This window comes from Erpetoichthys calabaricus, chromosome 4 (genome assembly GCF_900747795.2).
Source record: "Erpetoichthys calabaricus chromosome 4, fErpCal1.3, whole genome shotgun sequence".
NCBI classification, from domain to species: domain Eukaryota; kingdom Metazoa; phylum Chordata; class Cladistia; order Polypteriformes; family Polypteridae; genus Erpetoichthys; species Erpetoichthys calabaricus.
In genome coordinates this window covers 25,129,362-25,150,594 of record NC_041397.2, presented here as the reverse complement: position 1 = coordinate 25,150,594, position 21,233 = coordinate 25,129,362, and the positions used below count along the sequence as shown (strand labels likewise).

The following is a 21,233-nucleotide window of genomic DNA, read 5'->3' as shown; positions in this document are numbered from 1 at the left end:
GAAGAATTAATCAAATTATCTCAGCTAAACTTATTAATATGATGAATTTTACATTTGAAATGATTCCTTTTAGACATACATGTTACAAACAATATAAAATCTTTAAGTCAAATGACTATAGCCTTTATCAGTCTTTTAAGTGTATTGATGCTGTGATGTTCACTATTACAGGTCTGCCTTTGCGATTCACGGGTTTATGATTTGCAAATTTGACTATTTGCAGGTCTATCATCATTAATTATTGTGTCCCATTGCAGAAAACTGCAGACAATGCTGTAGCCCTGTTACTTAAATGGGCTACAAATTCCTGAAATTCTGGGAGTACTGAGAATTGTGAAGCTTTGGCAGTTGCTGCAAGGACTACTAGGTGAAAGTTAAGGGAGCAAGCTTTAAAAGTGAGCCATAACAAGTTGACAGAATAGCAATCAGTGGTGTCTTTTTTTTCAATACTTCACTGCATAATCGGATTACAGCTTTCACTGGATCCATGTTCTTGTCCTGTGCCCGCTTATTTCTGTGAATTTGTCTTTGTCTGGGAGTGCTCCCAACTTCTGCAAATCTTTACATTCATCAGGATCATGGTGGGACAAAACCTTACATAACTTTCAGGAGGCTGTTCACAGGGGATTTCACTTCATACCTCCAGTATCAACATCTATAAAATTAGACTGTCATGAGTATTTATCATCTTGTGATCAGTGTTTTCCTAGATTTCTTTTGTATCTGTAATGTTAATCATTTTTGTCATATACTACCATAAATATACACACACATTAATTATAATTTTATAAAAAGTTACACTTCACTAAAAACTGCTGAACTACGCACTCTGTCAGGCGGGCACTACACATCTTTGCCTTGGCAGCCAGTCTTACACATGTAATTAGACTTTGCATTGATCATTCTTTCTTGTGTTTCCTCAAGTTTGTGCATCTTATTTAATGCAATAAACTTTGAATATGCTGTAATCATTGAGATAAAACATATTCACGGATTATTACATTTAGAAGGTTCTTGCAATCCTAAACCCTGCGAATTGCAAGGGATTGCTGTACTCTTTTATGAAATCATGGATTTTTTCATTTTCTGCTTAACACAACCTTAACATAAACATGACAGACACAAATATAAAAAGATTACAATGGAACTTATGTCGGCAGTGTTATTTTCTGTATTAGATTTGTATAAGCAGCAGCAAGAGCAACATTACAGAAAAGGATTGGAACAGCGGCATAAAAAAAATTTCAACAGTTAGCAATGTGCAGAGCATTTTTTGTACTATCAAGATGCTATCAAACAATTCATAAAGTATTTGTTAGTAGGATGCTTATTCCAACAAATGTGCCATGCAAATGCAAGTGCATGTAAAGTAAGAGAGCACTGTACCATTCTGACCTTCTTGGCAGCACTGCTTTGAATAAAACGCTGAGAAAATAAATATTTAATATATTTTAAATTAATAACTACATATATAGATATTATATACGAAATGACCTTAGTATTTATGTTTCCGGTTCTTAAACCTTGGTGTAAAACTGGTAATTACTATAACTTTCATATCCAAATACCTTGCTTTACTGAGGGCACTTACACTGAGACTGAGTGGATTTTGGATTGGAATTCTCTTCCTTTTCTGTTTAAAAAGAAAATGATAACAGTAAAACTTTCCAAATAAGAGACTTGCTTTCTTGTAAGTGAAATCTTATTCGATGAAAAGTGTGACATAAAGTAATAAACAAATAAACTAAAATTAGTATGCAATTTTTTGAGTACCTTACAGCAAATCAAAACACATGCATTACGTTATACACAGTAGCTCATCTGTATAGTGAATGCCTAACCCAAGGCATTTTACATGTACAAAAGCTTTAGCATAATGGTTTACATACATTATTTTGTAATTAGAGTTCAAGAATGTTAAGTCACTTGCTTTTTACAACCAACTAGTCAGTGTTAGGGAATAAACTAGCAACCATGTGCTTTGCATTTTGACTCCAGGGCATAAATTAGAGGAGTACAGTCCCTACAACAACTTCTTTAAGACATTTTAATCATAATACGTGATTGGGGATGGGAAGAGGACGTGATGTACAAGTGCTTCTAATGGTTTGATTCCTGTTTTTCAGCCTCATAATGGCTTCTTTGACTTTCACTGGCACAGCACTTGTCCTCATTTTGAACAATGGCAGCTACAGACTGCAAAGGGTAGAAGAAGCCTAGGTATCTCATAGCTGCACTAATGAAACAATTAAACACGCCTGAGTAACCACAAACATCAGTGATGCCAATTGTCCCAAACATTATGGTGCCCATGAAATGGAGGGACCTTGAAGAAAAAGTTGTCATTTCTACATGGTGTGACCGAAATGCATGCAAATACACTTAAAGGAAAGTCAGCAATTTGCACTTTAATCACAATGTCTGAGTTGTTTAATTTGTAACTTTAAACTGTGGAGCAGAGGGGGAAATCAAGGAGAAAAAAAAAAGTGTCTTTGTCCTAAACATTATGGAGGGCACTGTGAAAACTTTTTTTTTGCTGTTTATTTTAAAGGGATATTATGTTTATGTTATTGAATATGTAGGCAGTATAAACAATTTGCTACAGTAGGCATTCAGACCTGTCAGTTCCTTGAGCTTCCCTGTTGCCAGTGATATAGAAAAGGACAAACAGATATTGCAAATGCAGTGGAGACATTGTGCAACAACAACAAATCCAAAATTGTGTATATATAAATATTCAAATACAAACCAATACTTTGAAGGCAGTAAAAACAATGTTAGAATGATGCTTTACGAATTACTAGCTTCCTAAATGTGCAAAATATTGTTATTTAACTAAGATCCAGTAAATAAGAGGTTACATTGTTAAAAAAAAAAAAAAAATAAATAAAATTTTTTTTACTTGAATTTTACAATCATCTTAACTCCCTTCAACCTTCCAAATCCCCAATATCTATAGGGGTAAGACCAAAAAAGTAATTTTACATTAATATAAAAATATCCTTAAATGGATTCAAACAAAAAAAGCATCAATCTAAATATCCTTTTAAAATACAGCACTCTAACTTAAAGGTGGCAGAACAAACCAACAACACAGGGCCTCAAATTAGATGTAGAGCAAACTACAACTAGTGCAATTTCCTATAAATACATATTATAACAATATCCAATATTGTTGCTTATTTAGTTGTGAAAAAACAACTACACAGACTAAGGCATGTAAAACTGAAAGAACTGTAATATAATCCAATACAGTCACTGTGGCATGCAAATGTCTGGGCACGCTCGCTTAAAACTGTCATTACTGTGAATATTTCAGTGAGCAGAAGATGAACTGATTATCAAAAGTCATGACGTTAATCATTACACATTTCATTAATATTTTAAGCAGGGTTACATTTTTACTTCCTTTATTCACAGGAATAAAATACCAAAAAAAAAAAAAAAACGACCTGAAGCAGAAGTTTGGAAACCCGACATGATCAGTACTTTGTAACACCCCCTTTGGCAATATCACAGCTTGTAAAGGCTTTTTGTGTCCAGTTAAAAGTCTTTCAGTTCTTATCCTTGGGATAAGACCTGAAGTATCCATGGGATACTTTTGCCCATTTGTTCTTGTAAAAGGCTTCCAATTCTGCAAGATTCTTGGGTCATCTTGCATGCACAGCTCTTTTGAGATGTATCTAGATATTAAATGATGTTTAGGTCAGGGTACATAGCAAAACTGACAGCTTGAGGATGATTTATGTTCAACTATATTACAGACTGTGTGATGTTTGCCTCCAGAATTGGCTGGAATTTATTTGAATCCATTCTTCGACATGTTCACTGTGCCACTGGCTACAACACAAGCCCAAAGCCTGATCGATCCACCTTCATGCTTAATAGTTGGAGATGTGTTCTTTTCCTGGAATTCAGCACCTGTTTCTCTCCAAACATACCTTTGCACATTGTAGACAAAAAGTTTTATTTATTTTGATTTAATCAGTTCACTGGACTTCTGATTTTGTGGCTAAGATGCAGAAAAGTTTATCTTCTGCTGGCTCTACCATGAAGGTGAATTTGTTCAGGTGTTACAGCACAGTAGAACAGAGCACCACCACTCCAGAATCTGCTAAACCTTCCAGTCAAACAAGGGTTTTATTTGCTTTCCAGCAATCCAATGAGCAGATCTTTCAGAAAGTTTTCGTGGTCTTCCAGACTTCAACTTGACCTGCACTGTTCCTGTTAACTGCCATTTCCTAACAACATTACAAACTGAGGAAACAGCTACCTGAAAACTCTTTGCCACCATCTTGTAGTCTTGTCCTGCTTTATGAGCATCAATTATTTTATTTTTTCAGAGTGCTTGGCAGCTGCTTAGAGGAGCCCATGACTGCTGATTGTTGAGACAAGTTTTGCGGAGTCAGAGAATTTATACAGCTTTGCAATTTGCATCACCTGGGGTTTCCTAACGATGACTGAACAAGCCATAGCCCTAATGAGCTTATGAAGTTCTGAGACCACCTTGGGAAAAGTTATCTGAGACCTCAGATATCTTGTGGCCCCCTTACTTTTTCTTGGTGCCAATCTCCTTTTGATACTTTACAATTGTAAAAAACAAAAACAATACACTAATTCCGCATATAATGCTGAAAAGAAATGTAATGCCTTTTGGTGATCAGTTCATCTTCTGCTCACTTAACTATTCACAGTAACAGACATATTAAGCAAGGGTGCCCAAACTTTTGCATGCCACTGTAGTACAAGAATAAGCAAGGAAGAATTTTGTGATGCACCAAACACACATGCATTGTTACTACTAATTTAACCAAATAAGAATACAGTATTCATGAAAATGTGAAAAACATGGTTATGATTAGTTTTCTTTTTTCATTTTGTTTTATTTCATTTATTGTTATATCTCTGATACTATATAATAATGTTACTGAAACAAAGAAGTCTGCATTGGTGAAATGTGAACAGAAAAACTACTTTATGATACGTTTAGAGTATGAAGGAAAGGACTGTCACTTAGTGTGGAAGACGAAGAAACAGAAGTCAAGAAAGTGAGAGAAATGCAAACTCACACAACCAATATGCAAATATAGTTGCATGTTGATCAGTCTATAGGCCATCTCTTTAGTTCAAGCCCACCTTACAGACTAATTTGGCAATAAATACATTGAAAAGCAACTTATTTCCCTATATTCTGCACCACTTAAAGGATCTTAAGTAATTTTGCAAATGTGGCATAATGCTCTTTAAAATGTCTACGGAAAAATTAATTTACAAAATTATCAAGAGCAAACTGAACTTATTACAACATAGTGGGTTAAAATTGGGGAGAATCCTAGAATTTAATGAGGTACAAACAATATACTTTATTTAAAGTGAAACTCTTAAAAATTGCTTCCTCTACAATGTCTTCTTAGTTGTTAATAATTCACGTGCATCTAGGGTGAACCAAAGTTAGCAATTCATTGCAGACATTCATAGACATTTTATAATATGTTTGCATATAATATTGAAATTTCATGAGCAATACCAGGAACTTCCACTAGTTTATATAAACATAACAAAGCACTTAAGGACACAGCAGTGGAGTATGGTTAACACTGTGGCACTAATGTTCCAGTCACCTGTAATGAATGCATTTCTGGTCTGATCACAATATACACTGCTCAAAAAAATTAAGGGAACACTTAAATTACACACTGGATTTTGAAAAACAAAATATTGAACTGGAAAATCTTTACTGAGTAATACTGTGTAATTCATTGAGAATAAAATGATGAAACAACAGTCAATGGAAACCAAAATCACCAACCTACTGGGGGCTGGATTCAACATTACACCAAAAATCAAAGTCAAAAATTTAAATCACAGGCTGATCCAACTTATGTAAATTTCATCACAGCAACTCAAAATTGTGACTAAATAGTGTCTATGGCCCCTACAAGCCTGTAGGCACTCCTGAAAACGTCTGGGCATGCTCCTGAGGAGATAGCAAATGTCTTCCTTGGGGATCTACTCCCATATCTGGACCAGGGCATCAGTGAGCTCCTGGACAGTCTGTGGTGCTACTTGGTGATGTTGAATGCACTGATACATAATGTCCCAGAGGTTCTCAGTTGGATTCAGGTCTGGGGAATGAGTGGGCCAGTAAATAGCATCAATGCCTTCATCATCCAGGAACTGCCTGCACACTCCAGCCACATGAGGCCTTGCATTGTCTTGTACCAGGAAGAACCCAGCACCTACTGCACCAGCATGAGGTCTGACAATGGCTCTGAGGTACCTTACAGCAGACAGGGTACCATTGCCTAGTGTGTGGTGGTCTGTGTGACCCTCCAGACCATTACTGACCCACAAACAAACCAGTATTGCTGGACGATGCTGCAGCCCGCACAACGCTGACCACAGCGCCTCCAGACACTTTCACGTCTCTCACATAAGCTCAGTGTGAACCTGCTTTCATCTGTGAAGAGAACAGGGAGCTAATGTCGGAGCTGCCAAATGTGGTATTCTCGGGTGAATTAATCGGTCAGCACTTTGATGGGCTCTGAGCACATGCCCACCTAATGCCACCCTCATGGAGATCAGAAACGTGCACACCAGTAGGCAGCTGGGGGTCATTTTTTAGGGCTCTGGCAGTGCTCATGTTGTTCCTCCTCGCACAAAGGAGCAGATACTGGCCTTGCTGCTGGGTTAATGCCCTTCTATGTCCCTGTCCAGCTCTCCTTGTGTAACGGCCCATCTCCTGGTATCTCCTACACGCTTTTGAGACTGTGCTGGGAGACACAGCAAACCTTCTTGCAATGGCACATATGGATGTGCCATCCTGGAGGAGATGGACTACCTGTGCAACCTAAATTGGCTACAGGTACCTCCTTATACTACCAGTAGTGACAAGGACACTAGCAAAATGCAAAATGAGAGAAGAATCAGTCAAGAAGGGTAAGGAGAGAGCAGTTGTCTGTGGCCACCACCTGTAAAACCATTCCATTTTTTAGAAGGTGTCTTACTGTTGCATCTCTAGTGCACCTGTTGTCACTTTCATTTGAACCAAAGCAGGTGAAGTTGATTCACTATCATTTATGCTTCCTAACTGGACAGACTGATATCTCTGAAGCTTAACTGACTTAGTGTTAGACTATGATGATTAAGTACTCCCTTAATTTTTTTGAGCAGTGTAGCTGGAGACTGCACATGCCCCATCTAAAGATTTTTGTAACAAGTTCATTAAGAACTTTAAATTGAACCACTATTATTAAAGACCATGTCATATTACGCACATCTTCCAGTGACTTTTAGTTGGCACTTTCATATATATAATCTGATTTGAGTCGGGGGCACTTGGTGGCATGCGCCAATGAATTCAGTTGTGTAATGTGAAATGCCCAGCAACTCACTCCAACTAGTACATGACTTTCTCGAACAAAATTTAAACATGTTCGATTTGGTCTTTAGTCAAAGGGGCAGGCTTGTGTCTATGAGAACTGAGAACCAAGTAATGCTTATACGGAAGTACAATGTATATAATTAAGCTATGAGGAATAAGGAATGCAGAAGAGAAGCTCACCTGTCTGATGTGGCATGCCTTACATATCACAACAGAATAGAAAAAAGAAAAAAAGGGCAGAGATTGCAGCTAAATTCAGTACATCTGTTAATCCTTTGCACAGACACTGGCTCCATCAGTCAACACACTATTGGCTGTCACATTACTAGTGATTTTCAGTTTTGTAAATTGACATTGGTTTGGTAACGAGATCAGCAACTGCAGTTAGCAAGTTTGACATACCCAATGACTAGCAGTAACATAATGTGACATTGGCTTAAGTATAGGTGGTCTTTGTTCTTGCTCCCTTTGACAGACTTGAAACCCATTCAGATTTAACTCCTACCTTCCACCCAGTATTTCTGATAGGTTCTAGTTAGCTGCTTGAAATGGAAAAAGTAGGTTAGAAATTGTAAGGCTCAATGGAAAAGGTAATGAAAAGTTGAGGCACAGTGGTGCAAACCAAACCCTGACTACTACAATGCACAGCCGCATGGCATAAACAAAGTATTTTGGCAAATAATCGTTGAGGCCTACAGCAATAAAACCTTATTTTTCTAAAAGATAAAAAATGTCAGATCAAAATGGCTCAGAAAGTAAACTTTATTGAACAATGCATTGTTAGAAAAAAGTTTCCAGCAGCTTTAGTTAAGCAAAGCAGCCATGCAAGAGTTAAAAAAGATACTATTAGCAGTTTTAAAAGACATAAAACCCACAAAGCTTGTAACAATAAACATTCCTGACTTATATGAACATAAAACTGAGGGAGGATGCTGCTTACAGGCAAAATAAACATCAAATAGCACAAAGAGAAGAACACTAAAAAAAACTTTAATTATTCAAGTATAAAAATCTAAAATTACAGTTTATGAGCTTGAAAAGATATCACAGATTTCTAATTATTTAAACTAGATATTACTATTAGGTATTTGTTAAATTCAAGCTACAGAAATGTTCTGGCTCACAATTTTATGTCAATAATGAATTATGAGGTGAAGATGATTAAGAGATTACAAAGTTATTCTAATCAGAAACTGGATAAACTGTCACTTTTGAAATTGGGAAGAAGTCTGTGGTATTCTATTGTAATTGAAAACTAATTGGTAGTTGCTAATCTGGAGTTTACTGCAATATCATTTAAACATTCATAAAAATACAGCATTGCTTCCTACAAGTGAATAAAGCATCACAAGGAAAACAGCAGCTGCATATTTTTACCTGCTCCAGACTGATTAGCTCCATAAGGAGGAGGTTGCACAGTTGAGGCAATTACACCACCCCCGGTTACCAAACCTGCATTATTATATGCACCTAGGGAGGAAAACATTTAATTTTATATATATAATACTGTGTGCTCAAGGCATCATTAAGACTAAACTAACATAATAATTACGACAACAAGACAAAGAAAGACGTAACAACTGACTTCCTATACAAAAACTCAGGGAAATAATTTCTGAAAATGTGAAGTACATTACATCACAGTGTTTTAAAAGTAAAGTTCTATTGTATAAGCTCATAGTACAGTTAAAGTCAGAAAGTGTTCACAGGGCAAACCTCCAATAATCAAATACTGCAGCAAATACTACAGTATTCTCATAAAATGTCACAGTATTGATTTTGACAGACAGAAGAGCTTTATTATACTCTATATCTGCATTTCCAGCACTTTTTGCTGTTGCTTAGAGTTCATTGCTGTAAAAAGCTACAATCTTTCCATCTTACTTGGCGCAATGGTTGCATGTGGTCTGCAGGGTGGTATTGGGTAAGGAACAGGCTTGTGAGGATTGTAAGTTGAAGGTGCCTGAAAGAAAACAAAAACAGACAGCAAGAATGATCTTTAATATGATTATTGAAAATTCTGTATTGCTCCCAACTTAATATATACATCCTTAAAAAAACAGATATTCAAAGAAAAAAAATTACCAGTGTATACACAGTTAGGTCCATAAGTATTTGGACATTGATGCAATTTTTGAAATTTTCTCTCTGTACACCACCACAATGGATTTGAAATTAAGCAATCAAGATGTGACAGAAGTATACACTTTCAGCTTTAAGGGGTTTAACAAAGTTATTACATTAAGCTTTCTGAAATTACAGGCATTTTTCATAGTCCCTCCATTTTCAGAGGCGCAAAAGTAATTAATATATATTGTTTTAATACTTGGATAAACATCCTTTGGAGTCAATGACTGCCTGAAGTCTGGAACACATGGACTTCACCAAATGCAGAGTTACCTCCCATGAGATGCTTTGCCAGGCTTTTAACTGCTGCTGGTTTCTGTTGCTGCTTATTTGTTGGTCTTTCTGCCTTCAGTTTTGTCAGCAATACCTGAAAAGCATGCTCTATTGGGTTGAGATCAGGTGAATGACTTAGCCATTGAAGAATATCCCATTTCTTTACCTTGAGAAACTCTTGGGTTGCTTTCACATTATGTTTTGGGTCATTACCCATTTGCACTATAAAGCGCCTTCCTATCAGTTTTACAGCATTTGGCTGACTCTAAACTGAGAGTATAGCTCTATATACTTCAGAATTCATCCATCAGTCACATCATCAATAGGGTAGGGGGTAGGCAGGGAGTTTAGGACAGGTTTAGAAATGCACATGGAAGAACAAACAATAACGTAAAAATAAAAATGCATAGTAATGTAAATTCTTGCCCAAGGTTTAAGTGTAAAAATAAAATGAGTAACACATTAAAAATAGCTTCCCTTAAAGCTAGAAACATCAAAAATAAAACAAGCGAGTTGGAGTTATACGTAGAGGAGCTAAATTACAACCTGGCTAAATTACAAAGATGGGGATGAGTACAGAACATAGAGGGATACAATTTTGTAGGAAGGAGAGGCAGAACATATAACTACCCGGATATTAACTGGTATAACCTTACAAATAGCAGAGAACAAGAGTAGTAGCTTTAAGAAGTAATCAGTCACTTTTTTTTAACATAGTATGTTAAAGCACCAACATGGGGTGAAGCCTGTCTGGATTTAGTATTTTGTAATAATCAGGACAGAAATAAGGGTTAAACCACTAGGGTCAAATAACCATAATAGAATACAATTCTCAGTGTTTTGGAAGTGTGCTGATGTTAAGACTAAAACTGTTAAGTTTAACTTCAGTGGAGCAAATTTTGAGCAGATATGGCAAAGACTAAGCAGGATAGACTGGGATAAGCTTTCAAGTGTGGAGGCAGTTAAGGAGTAGTGGAACAGATTTAAAAACATTTTACATGTAATGCAGGACAGGTGCATACCTAAATTTGGAATTAGTAAGAAATTTTAAAAACGCTGCAGTGGGTTAATAATGAGTTAAAGAAGCTGCAAAGGAAAAACAGCTGCATAAGTTGTATAAGACTAATAATTTCAAAGTGAATCATAAGGAGTATGAGAACATGAGGGCAACCAATAAGAAGGATATTAGGGAGGCTAAAAGACAAGGAGGAACAGAGAGAGGAATATAGCAGATAAGGCGAAAGATTACCCAAAGAGATTCTTTCAGTATAAATGTAATGAACTATTATTATTATTATAATTATTTTAATTCTAAAAGAACAGTCAAAGAGGAGGTGAAGTGCATCAGGAACAGTAAAGATAAATTAAAAAATATAGGCAGTGAAAAAGCGGATGTTCTAAAATCAAATTTTTCCAAGGTCTTCACAAGTGAGAAAGTATATAACCTCCCACTGGTAAAAGGGACTATTAAGAAGGTACTGAGTGATTTAGAAATTGTAGAGGGAGAAGTACTGCTTAGATTAAATAGGCTGAAATCAAAAAAATCTCCAAGACCAGATAATATTTACCCACAAATTCTTAAAGAGGTTAATAAGTACATATGTTTATCCCTTTACACATATTTCTAGCAAGTTACTGCACACTGAGGAAATTCCCAAGGACTGTAAAATGGCAAATATTATCCCCTTATATAAAAAGAGTGATCGGGCAGGTCTAAGCAACTATAGGGCAGTAAGAATCACAGGAAAGTCAATAGAAACATAATAAGATAATGATAATAATAATAAGAGTAACACATGGCAAGAACAGGAGTTTTCCTGAATGGTCAATATGGGTTCAGAAGAGGAAAGACATGTTTTACTAACATGTTTGAATTTTATGAGGAAGCAACAAAAGGATATGATCAAAATGGAGCATATGATATTATTTATCTGGACTTTCAGAAAGCATTTCATAAGGTGCCACATGAGAGACTGGGCATCAAACTAAAAGAAGTGGGAGTTCAGGGTATATTTGTATATCAGTGCAAAATTGGCTCTGACACAGGAAGCAGAGGGTTATGGTGCAAGGAACCTTATCAGAATTGGCCGATGTTAAGAGTGGTGTCCAGCAGGGCTCAGTGCTCGGGCTGCTGCTATTTTTAATATATATAAAAAATTTAGCTAGGAATATGAGTAACAAGCTGGTTAAGTTTGCAGATGATAATAAGATAGGTGGATTGGCAGATAATCTGGAATCTGTTGAATCATTACAGAGGGATTTGGACAGCATGCAGGCTTGGGCAGATTTGTAGCAGATAAAATTTAATGTCTATAAAGTATTACATGTAGGAAGAAAAAAAGTTTGAATACACAATGGGAAGTCTGAAAATATAAAGTACACCTCATGAGAAGGATTTAGGAGTCATAGTGGACTCTACACTATCAACCTCCTACAGTTTTCAGAAATCATTAAAATGGCAAATGTTAGGTTACATGGCACAATGTGTAGAGTACAAGTCCATGAAGGTTATGCTCAAGCTTTATAATGCACTGGTGAGGTCTCCTCTGGAGTACTGTGTACAGTTTTGGTCTCCAGGCTACAAAGAGGACACAGCACCACTATAAAAAGTCCAGAGAAGAGCAACAAGGCTGATTCCAGGGCTATAGTGGATGAGTTATGAAGAAAGATGAAAACAGCCGAGACTTTTCAGTTTAAGCAAAAGAAGATTTAGAGAAGACACGATTAATGTGTTTAAAATAATAAAGGGAATTAGTACAGTGGATCGAGACTGTGACTTTAAAATCGGTGGATACAGTTGGGAACTTTATCAGGGTAAATTTTGCACAAACATTAGGAAGTTTTTCTTTACACAGAGAACAATAGACAATTGGAATAAGCAACCAAGTAGCGTGCTAGACAGTAGGGCATTAGGGACTTTCAAAACAAGACTTGATGTTTTTTAGAAGAATTGAGTGGATAGGACTGGCGAGCTTTGTTTGGCTAAATGGTCTGTTCTTGTCCAAATTGTTCTAATCTTGTAATAAACACCAGTGATCCACTTCCATTGTCAGCCATACCTGCCCATGCCATAACACTGCTTCCACCATGTTTGACAGATGATGTTATATACAGCTGTCCCTTTCTTTCTTCATACTTTTCTCTTCCGATCATTCTGGTACAAGTTGATCTTGGTTTATGTCCAAAAAATATATTCCAGAGCTGGGCAGGCTTTTTAAGATGTTTTCTGGCAAAGTCTAATCTGGCCTTCTCGTTCTTCAGTGTTACCAGCATCTAGAGGTACTGTAAACCCTCTGTATTTACATTCATGAAGGCATCTCTTTATTGTAGACTTTTGACAGTGATATGCCTACCTTCTCAAGAATGCTCTTGATCTGGCTAGATATTGTGAAGGTTTCTTGTTATACCAAGGGAAGAATTCTGCGATTATCCACTTTCGTTGTCTTCTGTGGTCTCCCAGGTGTTTTGGTGTTGCTGAGCTCACCAGTGCATTCCTTCTTTTTAAGATTTAGCTATCTCTTCGATAGGTTTATTTTGTTTTTTCGCCTAATGATGGCCTCCTTCACTTGCATTGAAAGCTCTTTGGACCTTATGTTGAGTTTCAAGGAACAGCTACAGTGCTTTGAATAAACTCCAGACCCTTTATCCACTTAATCTATCATGAAATAACGAGTTAATGAGCAATGCCTGGCAATAAAACTGCTTGTCAGTCACATTTCCAATTACTTTGACAATGACGGGACTCTGTGAAAAACGGCTACAATTTCTGAAAGCTTAATGTAATACCTTTGGTAAGCCCCATAAATTAAAGCAAAACTTTCGCTATTGGGTTGAAACCAACCCTCGTGAACTTCATCAGAGACCCCTGCACAGTTAGCGTGTTACAGTTTGGTGTGTCGTTGCAGAATTTGGCATTGTAGGCCCTTACTTTTATGAGGAGGGGGGAGCAACGGTCACCATCACTTCAGAATGTTACACTGAAATGCTAGAGAACTTTTTGCGGCCCCAACTGGAAGAAATGGATGTGGTGGATGCCTGGTTTCAACAGGATGGAGCAACAGCTCATACGATGTGGAGATCCATGCAAGTTTTGCGGGAGATGTTACCGGGGAAGCTAATCTCCCTGCGCAGAGATGTCGGGTGGCCTTCACATTCGCCTGATCTTGCTCCATGCAATTTCTTCTTGTGGGGCTATCTCAAGTCGAAAGTACACACACACCGACCTGAAAACCTTGAAGCTCTCAAGGAATGCTATTTGCCATGAAATCGTTGCTCTTCCCTTTGAAATGGCTGGACGGTCATGCGAGTGTTCAGAAATCATCTTGAAGGGTATCGCTAATAATGGCCAACACCTTGAAGACATTATTTTTAAAACACAGTGAAAAAAATCTGTTTTGTATACCCTTACCTGTGTTGTAATGAAATTTATTTTATATTGTAGCATTTTTGTAGAATAAACATTTGAAATGTGGTACTTCTTTTTGGTTCACCCTATACTTATATTTCAGACAAGAATCAATCAATTAAAATGTAGTACGAAAAGTCAACCCATTCTTGAGTTACAGTAGTACTCCTATATGTGTTCCTGTGCACAATTAATATTGAAGGTGTAGACAACTTTAATTCTGAGCCAGTTACATAAAATTTGAAAAGAAAAAAAAAAAAACAGTGGAATAAACAGTAGTATTTTCCTGACCCAAAACATTTTCCTTAACCTTGCTTTTACATACAACTAATTGCTTAACAGTAGTTTTTGGGGATCTCCTCTTTGACTATAACAAACCGTACTTTTTCATAGTCTCTACAAATTTATATGCATTACATGTTGCATCATTGAAGAGATTATCATTGATAGAAAGATGTTTGCAAAGTTGGCATCCCATTCAGTGGTTTAACTTGTTTTGTCACAGGTGAAGCAAAGATAGGTACCAGCACCCAGCGACCCTATACTAGATAAACCAGATAAAAAAAATGGACGGAGGGTTGGCTGGACAAGCCTTATTTCTTTATCTGGGCTATGTATGGTGCATTATAAAAGAACTAATGAATTCTCCACCATTTCAGCTCATTAAAATGCACAACACTACATGATAAAACAATTGCAACTGACAGTCAAATGGTCACTTCATCATGCTCTTGAAGGACAATGATGATAAAAGCAGTGGTAATGAAAGGCTTTTTTGCCTTGAAAGCACAGTGATATTTTCACGCTTGGTAAGGTTAACCATGCAGACTTTTTTTTAAATAAATAACCATGATAAAAATAATTTTGTGCCTAAATTTGATCCCTGACATAACAAGAAAACTGATCAAAAACAAAATTTGTTAGCAACTGTTTTTATCATTGAACATTATAAATGACATTAAGATGTTGTGTCCCTAAATCAAATGTCATGAACTACAGCCATAAAATAATTCCTTTGAATAATCAAGACAAACAACACAACCTTAATGTATTTAAAATAAAGAATTCAGAATTCAATGTAAATTTCACTCAAAAATGTACTGCTTAGCAAAGTGGTCAAGGAGCTGATTAGTAAATACTTTCTATTTTAGTTTTCTCTCACAAAAATTAGTCAAATCAAATATTTTTCTTGAAAGACCAAATTAGCTAGCAGATATTTAAATAAACTATGTTAGAAAAACAAACATCTTCCAAATTAACACATAACTATATAAAGATTAGTTACTGGGCAAAAAATGTATCACTCATTTAAAATGAAAATAACAGGGAGATACTTACAGGTTTAAATGGTCCAAGAATCCTGGCAGCTATTCCTCTCCCTTCAATGGAACTGTCATCACCATCCCTTCTGGCTGGAGTCCCCTTCAAATTGTAATAACACAACTTAGATTTAAAACATAACCAGATACCTACTATTAACTAAACCCACTTTTTTCATTAACAATGTATGTAAAAATGTAGCAAAACGTAGCAATCTGTCTCCATAAGAGAAATTACAAGTATTGAGGACAAATTTAAAAAATACACAAATAGTTTAATCTGTGCATAAGTGTCATACAATAAATAAATATTCATACACAACAAAAGTTTCTTCTTCATCAAGAGAAAGCATGATGATTCATCAAGGGTTTAATAGTATAGATGGACCTCAGGTTATGAATGAGTTCCATTCATATAGATGTTCATGACTCCGTTTTGCATGCATATCAGAAATAACACTGAAAATGTCAGAAAATGGAAAAATCTGTCAAAATGTATATTATTAACTGCTTACAGAAAAATATTTTAAACTTTCTTAATACAGTGATAGTTAAACAATATTACTGCACTTTAACTTCCAAAAAAACAAATTTAAAAACTAAAATGAACCACAGGTATGCATAAGAATGTTCACCTTATGCTCAAATATCCTACAGTTTTTGATAATGGCACACGATCTTGTGGATTTGGAAAACTGATGGCACGAAAATCCACCACTAACTAATGATTGACCCAAGAGCAGAAATGACCTGTCTTTGCTGAGTGATCATTAAATGTTGCCTCCTCTTCCCCCTCCCAGCCGCTATACTCCTTGAAAGAGTATGGCTGGGTCTCAAACTATGGGCACTGAGTATTACAAACAGCGGTTTATGCCACACAGCAAAATGATCAGCTGCTGACTGAGCTGCTCACATTTGAAGGAGCATTTGGTTTTTACATGCACTTGAAAGCATAAAGGGATAAGACTGAAAAAAGTGTAATAAGAATAGGAGAGCTAATTTTTGCTTTATCAGCAGGTAATACAAATGGCTATTGGTTAACCTATCCATCTATCTATCTACTTTTATAATTTTAATGTGCCACTGCATTTTTTGAACTAGGATTCTACTAGGGGGCTCCCCCCCCTGCTCGCTTCGCTCGCCAACCCCTGGTGTTGGGAATGACAAAGAGCGTAATGTATGAATGAGATATAGAATAGTGTGAAGGTGTAGATGATGCAAATAGAAAGCAAACAACAAAGTGTGTGGCACAGTGTAAAGTTTTATTGGAAAATGTCTTTGCACACGCCGTTTAAGTGTAAAAGGTAATTCCAGGTCAGAACTTGTAAGGTCAATGAAGATGGTTATTGTCGTGATAAGAGTCAAGTTTGTCAGAGCTTAGAAAGAGTTGTGTCTCTCCAGGAAGTAATGCAATGACTTGGGTATTTATGTTTTCCATATTAATATTTTTTGGACATAATATAGTGCGTTGTGTTAAAAGGGGCATTTGGTCTAATGAGATTGCTGTTCCAAATCTGTCTGTAACTAAGTTGTCACAGATAAAGGCTTGAAGAATTGTAATAATGTCTGGGTGAAGTCTATCTGTATTGGTGAGTGTACCATCTCCCAGTTGTAATAACCAATTGTTATGATCTGGATGTGGACATCGCATGTTTTGTACTAACTGTATCTTTTGAAAGCAATGCCAATTGTCTGCGTATTTTAAGGTGTACTGAACAATAGCTGAGCGCATGGAATGTGGAACAATAGCTAAGCATTGTCTAAAATCTCCTCCTAATAAAAGTACCTTTCCTCCAAAGGGAATATTATTATTCATAAACATTTGTAGAAGTTTATGAATGGTGTTGAGTAAGTGAGTGGATGCCATTGTACATTCATCAATAATTAACAGTTTTGCAAGACGGATGTCACGTGCAGTGCCACGGTTAATGTTCATAGTGGATACCGATTTGTAGGATCTAATGCAGTTCATAAAGATTTCACTTTTAGGTACATCGTTAGTTAGAAGGTTCTGTAGATATTCAGGATATGAATGTAAAGGAGGCAGTCTAATTTGACCCATTTGAGAACGTGTAAATTCATTACTTGTATTGCTAGTTGTTTCTTCAGGGAAGTTAAGTGAATGACAATGATTGCAAATGACATTCATTAATCCCAATGAATTTTCCTGAATAGTGGACTCATTATTGAACGCGTTGTCAGCTAACGCAAGCGTTTAGCAGGTGTCAGTCGTTGATGTCCGTAACGTGTATGTTTTGCTTGTGCCGTTTGAGAGGCGCGTCGTTGTATGTCCAGTATTTGGGACGTGTTGTTTTGGAGCTGTAATCGATTTGCCTGTGCTGTGTGAGAAGCCCGTTGCAGTTTACGGCGTGCATTGTTTGAATTGAGCCTTGCCCGGTTTTGTATGTCGGTCAGTTGAGCTTTCTCTTTTTGGAGCCTTGCCTGTTTGTTTTCCGGCATTTGAGATGCGCGGTGTAGACGTCTGCGTTTATTTATTTTGTCCCCTTGCTGCCGTTTCTGTATGTCTGAGACGGGAGGTATTTCGTTTTGAAGCCGTGCCTGTTTCGATGCAGCACTGTGAGACGCGCCCTGCATGCGTCTACGTTCAGTGTGTCTGTCCATTTGGGTTCGTTTCTGTAACTGTGTTGGTTGAGCTTTGCGCTTTTGGAGCCGAGACATTTTTTCTTCTAGAAATATGGATAAGTAATAAGGAGGATCGCACTCACTGTTAATATGGAGCCTTTTCTGCGGTTGAACGGTTAATAGTGCCTCACTGTAATAAGATCCACCTATGCTGCATAGTGTGAATTGTGTTTGGTCCCGTTATCCGAGCGGTATCGTTTTGTACTCGTGATCGTGAATTCATGACTTGTTTGTTCTTGAGCGTAAGAAATATGGATAAGTAATAAGGAGGATCGCACTCACTGTTAATATGGAGCCTTTTCTGCGGTTGAACGGTTAATAGTGCCTCATTGTAATGAGATCTACCTATGCTGCATAGTGTGAACGTGTTGAGATGACGTATGTTTAATACGGACGGTTCATTTAGAAATGGGGCTTTGTGTGTCATTTGTTATTTATGTTACTGTGGTCGTGGGTCTGAATCATCGTTTTCTGTAACTGTGTTAGTTGAGCTTTGCGTTTTTGGAGCCGAGACATTTTTTCTTCCAGAGTTTCAGAAGCGCGTTGGAGCCGACGTGTATTGTTTTTTTTCCATGCGGGTTCGTGTGTTTGGTCCCGTTACTCGAGCCGTATCGTTTTGTACCCGTGATCGTGAATTCATGAATTGTTTGTTCTTCAGCGTTAGAAATATGGATAAGTAATAAGGAGGATCGCACTCACTGTTAATATGGAGCCTTTTCTGCGGTTGAACGGTTAATAGTGCCTCATTGTAATGAGATCCACCTATGCTGCATAGTGTGAATTGTGTTTGGTCCCGTTATCCGAGCCGTATCGTTTTGTACCCGTGATCGTGAATTTATGACTTGTTTGTTCTTGAGCGTGATAAATATGGATAAGTAATAAGGAGGATCGCACTCACTGTTAATATGGAGCCTTTTCTGCGGTTGAACGGTTAATAGTGCCTTATTGTAATGAGATCCACCTATGCTGCATAGTGTGAACATGTTGAGATGACGTATGTTTAATACGGACGGTTCACTTAGAAATGGGGCTTTGTGTGTCATTTGTTATTTATGTTACTGTGGTCGAGGGTCTGAATCGTCGTTTTTGTGTACGTTTCGTGTGCTATGGCCGTAGTCTGTCCCATTTCGTGTCCAATGGGTTTTGTGTGGTGCTCGCGGCTTCTTTTTTTTTGTGTGCTAGGGGCTTGTTGAATCCTCCTCTTTGTGTGTCCCGTTTCGTGTGCAACGGTGTCTGACTCCTTTTTTCTGTGGTCTGACTCCTTTTTTGTGTGCGCGATGCCTCATTTCTTATTTTACGTTGCATTCCATCCGGTTCCCGTTGCTTGCGGGGGGTGGGGTGTGGGGGAGATTTGTGGGGCGCCTGCGCAGTACGTCTTTTGCGGCCACGACCCATTGCCGGATGTCCCTGCGTCCATCCGGTTTAGCATTCTCGGTTAGTAATGTGGATATTAATAAAATTCGTCATAAATAGATTACTGTAAAGATACTAGAGAACAAAAAGCTGATAAATAGGTGAACAAGGGTGAGAACTATTTAATGTTAACATTACAGAAAAGATCAAATAAAAACAATAAGAAAAAACTTAATTGAGACCCAAATCTGAAGCCTCCCAAAAGTAGGTTACATTGCTAATTAAAATTGCTTTCTTTTGGAAAATAGTTACATTAAAAACTTAAGTGTAGAAATGTAAACTGTATGAAAGTTACCAAATGTGATCATAAGGAACAAAAGGACTTACAGGAAATATTCCAGTAATCACACTTGGTTTTCCTTGTGGATATGGATTTCCAGGAGTAATTCCACAGGAAGAGATCATAGCATCAGGAGCTTGACAACCAACTTTGGCTGCCTGCAAAAAACATGGAAGAACAAAAAAAAGGAAGCTTGCCTCAGCAACATTTTATATGAAAAATATGATGTATTAAACAAAAAATACACTCTAAAGGTAGGCTGGAATCATTAGCATTCGCACTATACTTATATTAGTCTAGTAAAAAAAGAGACTGATTAAAAAGATAACTTCACAGATTCATTGTGATTCACTGCACACCTTAAAAGTGTACTGAATAAAGATTTAGAAAGATGTAGGTAGGTAAAATAAGAACTCTTACCTGTTCTAAGATTTTTCTACATCGTTTTTTTTCATGTAGATGGATACGGAAAAGGTCCTCAATGGGTCGATAATTATGTGCATCAGAAATATTTCTGTAACAATACGAGTGTATAGAATGTAAAACAGTGTTCTGAAGCGTGCTTAATCCAATTCAAAGTCACATGGGCTGGAGTCAATCCCACTAATATCTGCTGCAAGGCTTACAAACAATCCCTAGATAGGGTGCCTCTCTATTGCAGGGAACCAAGGAACCAATGTAAACATGCAAATTATATTTCAAGCTAATTCAGACATTTAAGTAGAACAATTTTAACATAATTATATTCTCTAAATGTAAATAATTATACTAATTTAGATCATATCTTATCAGTTCAATAGTATTCTTCATCTATCAATCAGGAAAATATGTCCACAGCCATTAAATTCAAAAATCTAATTTTATTTCTTCTTGTAGTATGTGTGCAGTTAACAGGAATCTACCTTGCGATAAGGTAGGAAAAAACATAATGTGAGAATGGTATGGTAAACTACTATGTTACTCAATTCACTCTCTGTTGTCACCCAAACTAAGGATCTTGATATGGAAGTGTAAATACTGTAGTGCCTTAAAATGAAATTATGCCAATTTACAGACACAAAGAGCATCTACATTGGGAGGAGGAATGAGTAACTGAATATGCCTATCCAGAAAATGGTAGAAATATGGCTAAAACAAAACTAGTCCGAACTAATGTTTGAAATCGCAGATTCTTTAGTGGAAGATCACATTTGCAAGAAATTCTATCTAAACCAGGAGCCTCTTATCTGTATTACTAAACAAAATAGTGTGCACCAAAGAGTGGAACCGCAGGAGGAGAATTTCGTTAACACAAGCAAAAATAGACTAGTCACCATGTACTTGCATCCAACAGTAAGAGGTGTGCAATGAGCAGTGGAATCAACCCCACAGTCAGAGGTGTCAAATCAT

The 21,233-nt window shown here is 36.9% G+C and overlaps 1 protein-coding gene across 4 annotated transcripts in view; it reads right to left on the bottom strand.

Annotated features, from left to right (window-relative positions):
* The window catches only part of proser1 (proline and serine rich 1), a 66,171-nt gene that overhangs the window by 27,545 nt on the left and 17,393 nt on the right, over positions 1 to 21,233 (bottom strand). Inside the window, exons 5-10 of one of the 4 annotated variants that reach the window (XM_028799263.2) lie at positions 20,265 to 20,358; positions 19,892 to 20,002; positions 15,528 to 15,611; positions 9,269 to 9,347; positions 8,762 to 8,854; positions 1,592 to 1,633 (exon numbers count right to left, since the gene is read on the bottom strand). In XM_028799263.2, coding sequence (XP_028655096.1) covers positions 1,592 to 1,633; positions 8,762 to 8,854; positions 9,269 to 9,347; positions 15,528 to 15,611; positions 19,892 to 20,002; positions 20,265 to 20,358 — 503 coding nt within the window. The remainder of the gene's footprint in view (positions 1 to 1,591; positions 1,634 to 8,761; positions 8,855 to 9,268; positions 9,348 to 15,527; positions 15,612 to 19,891; positions 20,003 to 20,264; positions 20,359 to 21,233) is intronic. The other 3 variants (XM_028799264.2, XM_028799265.2, XM_028799266.2) reach the window with 3 other exon arrangements.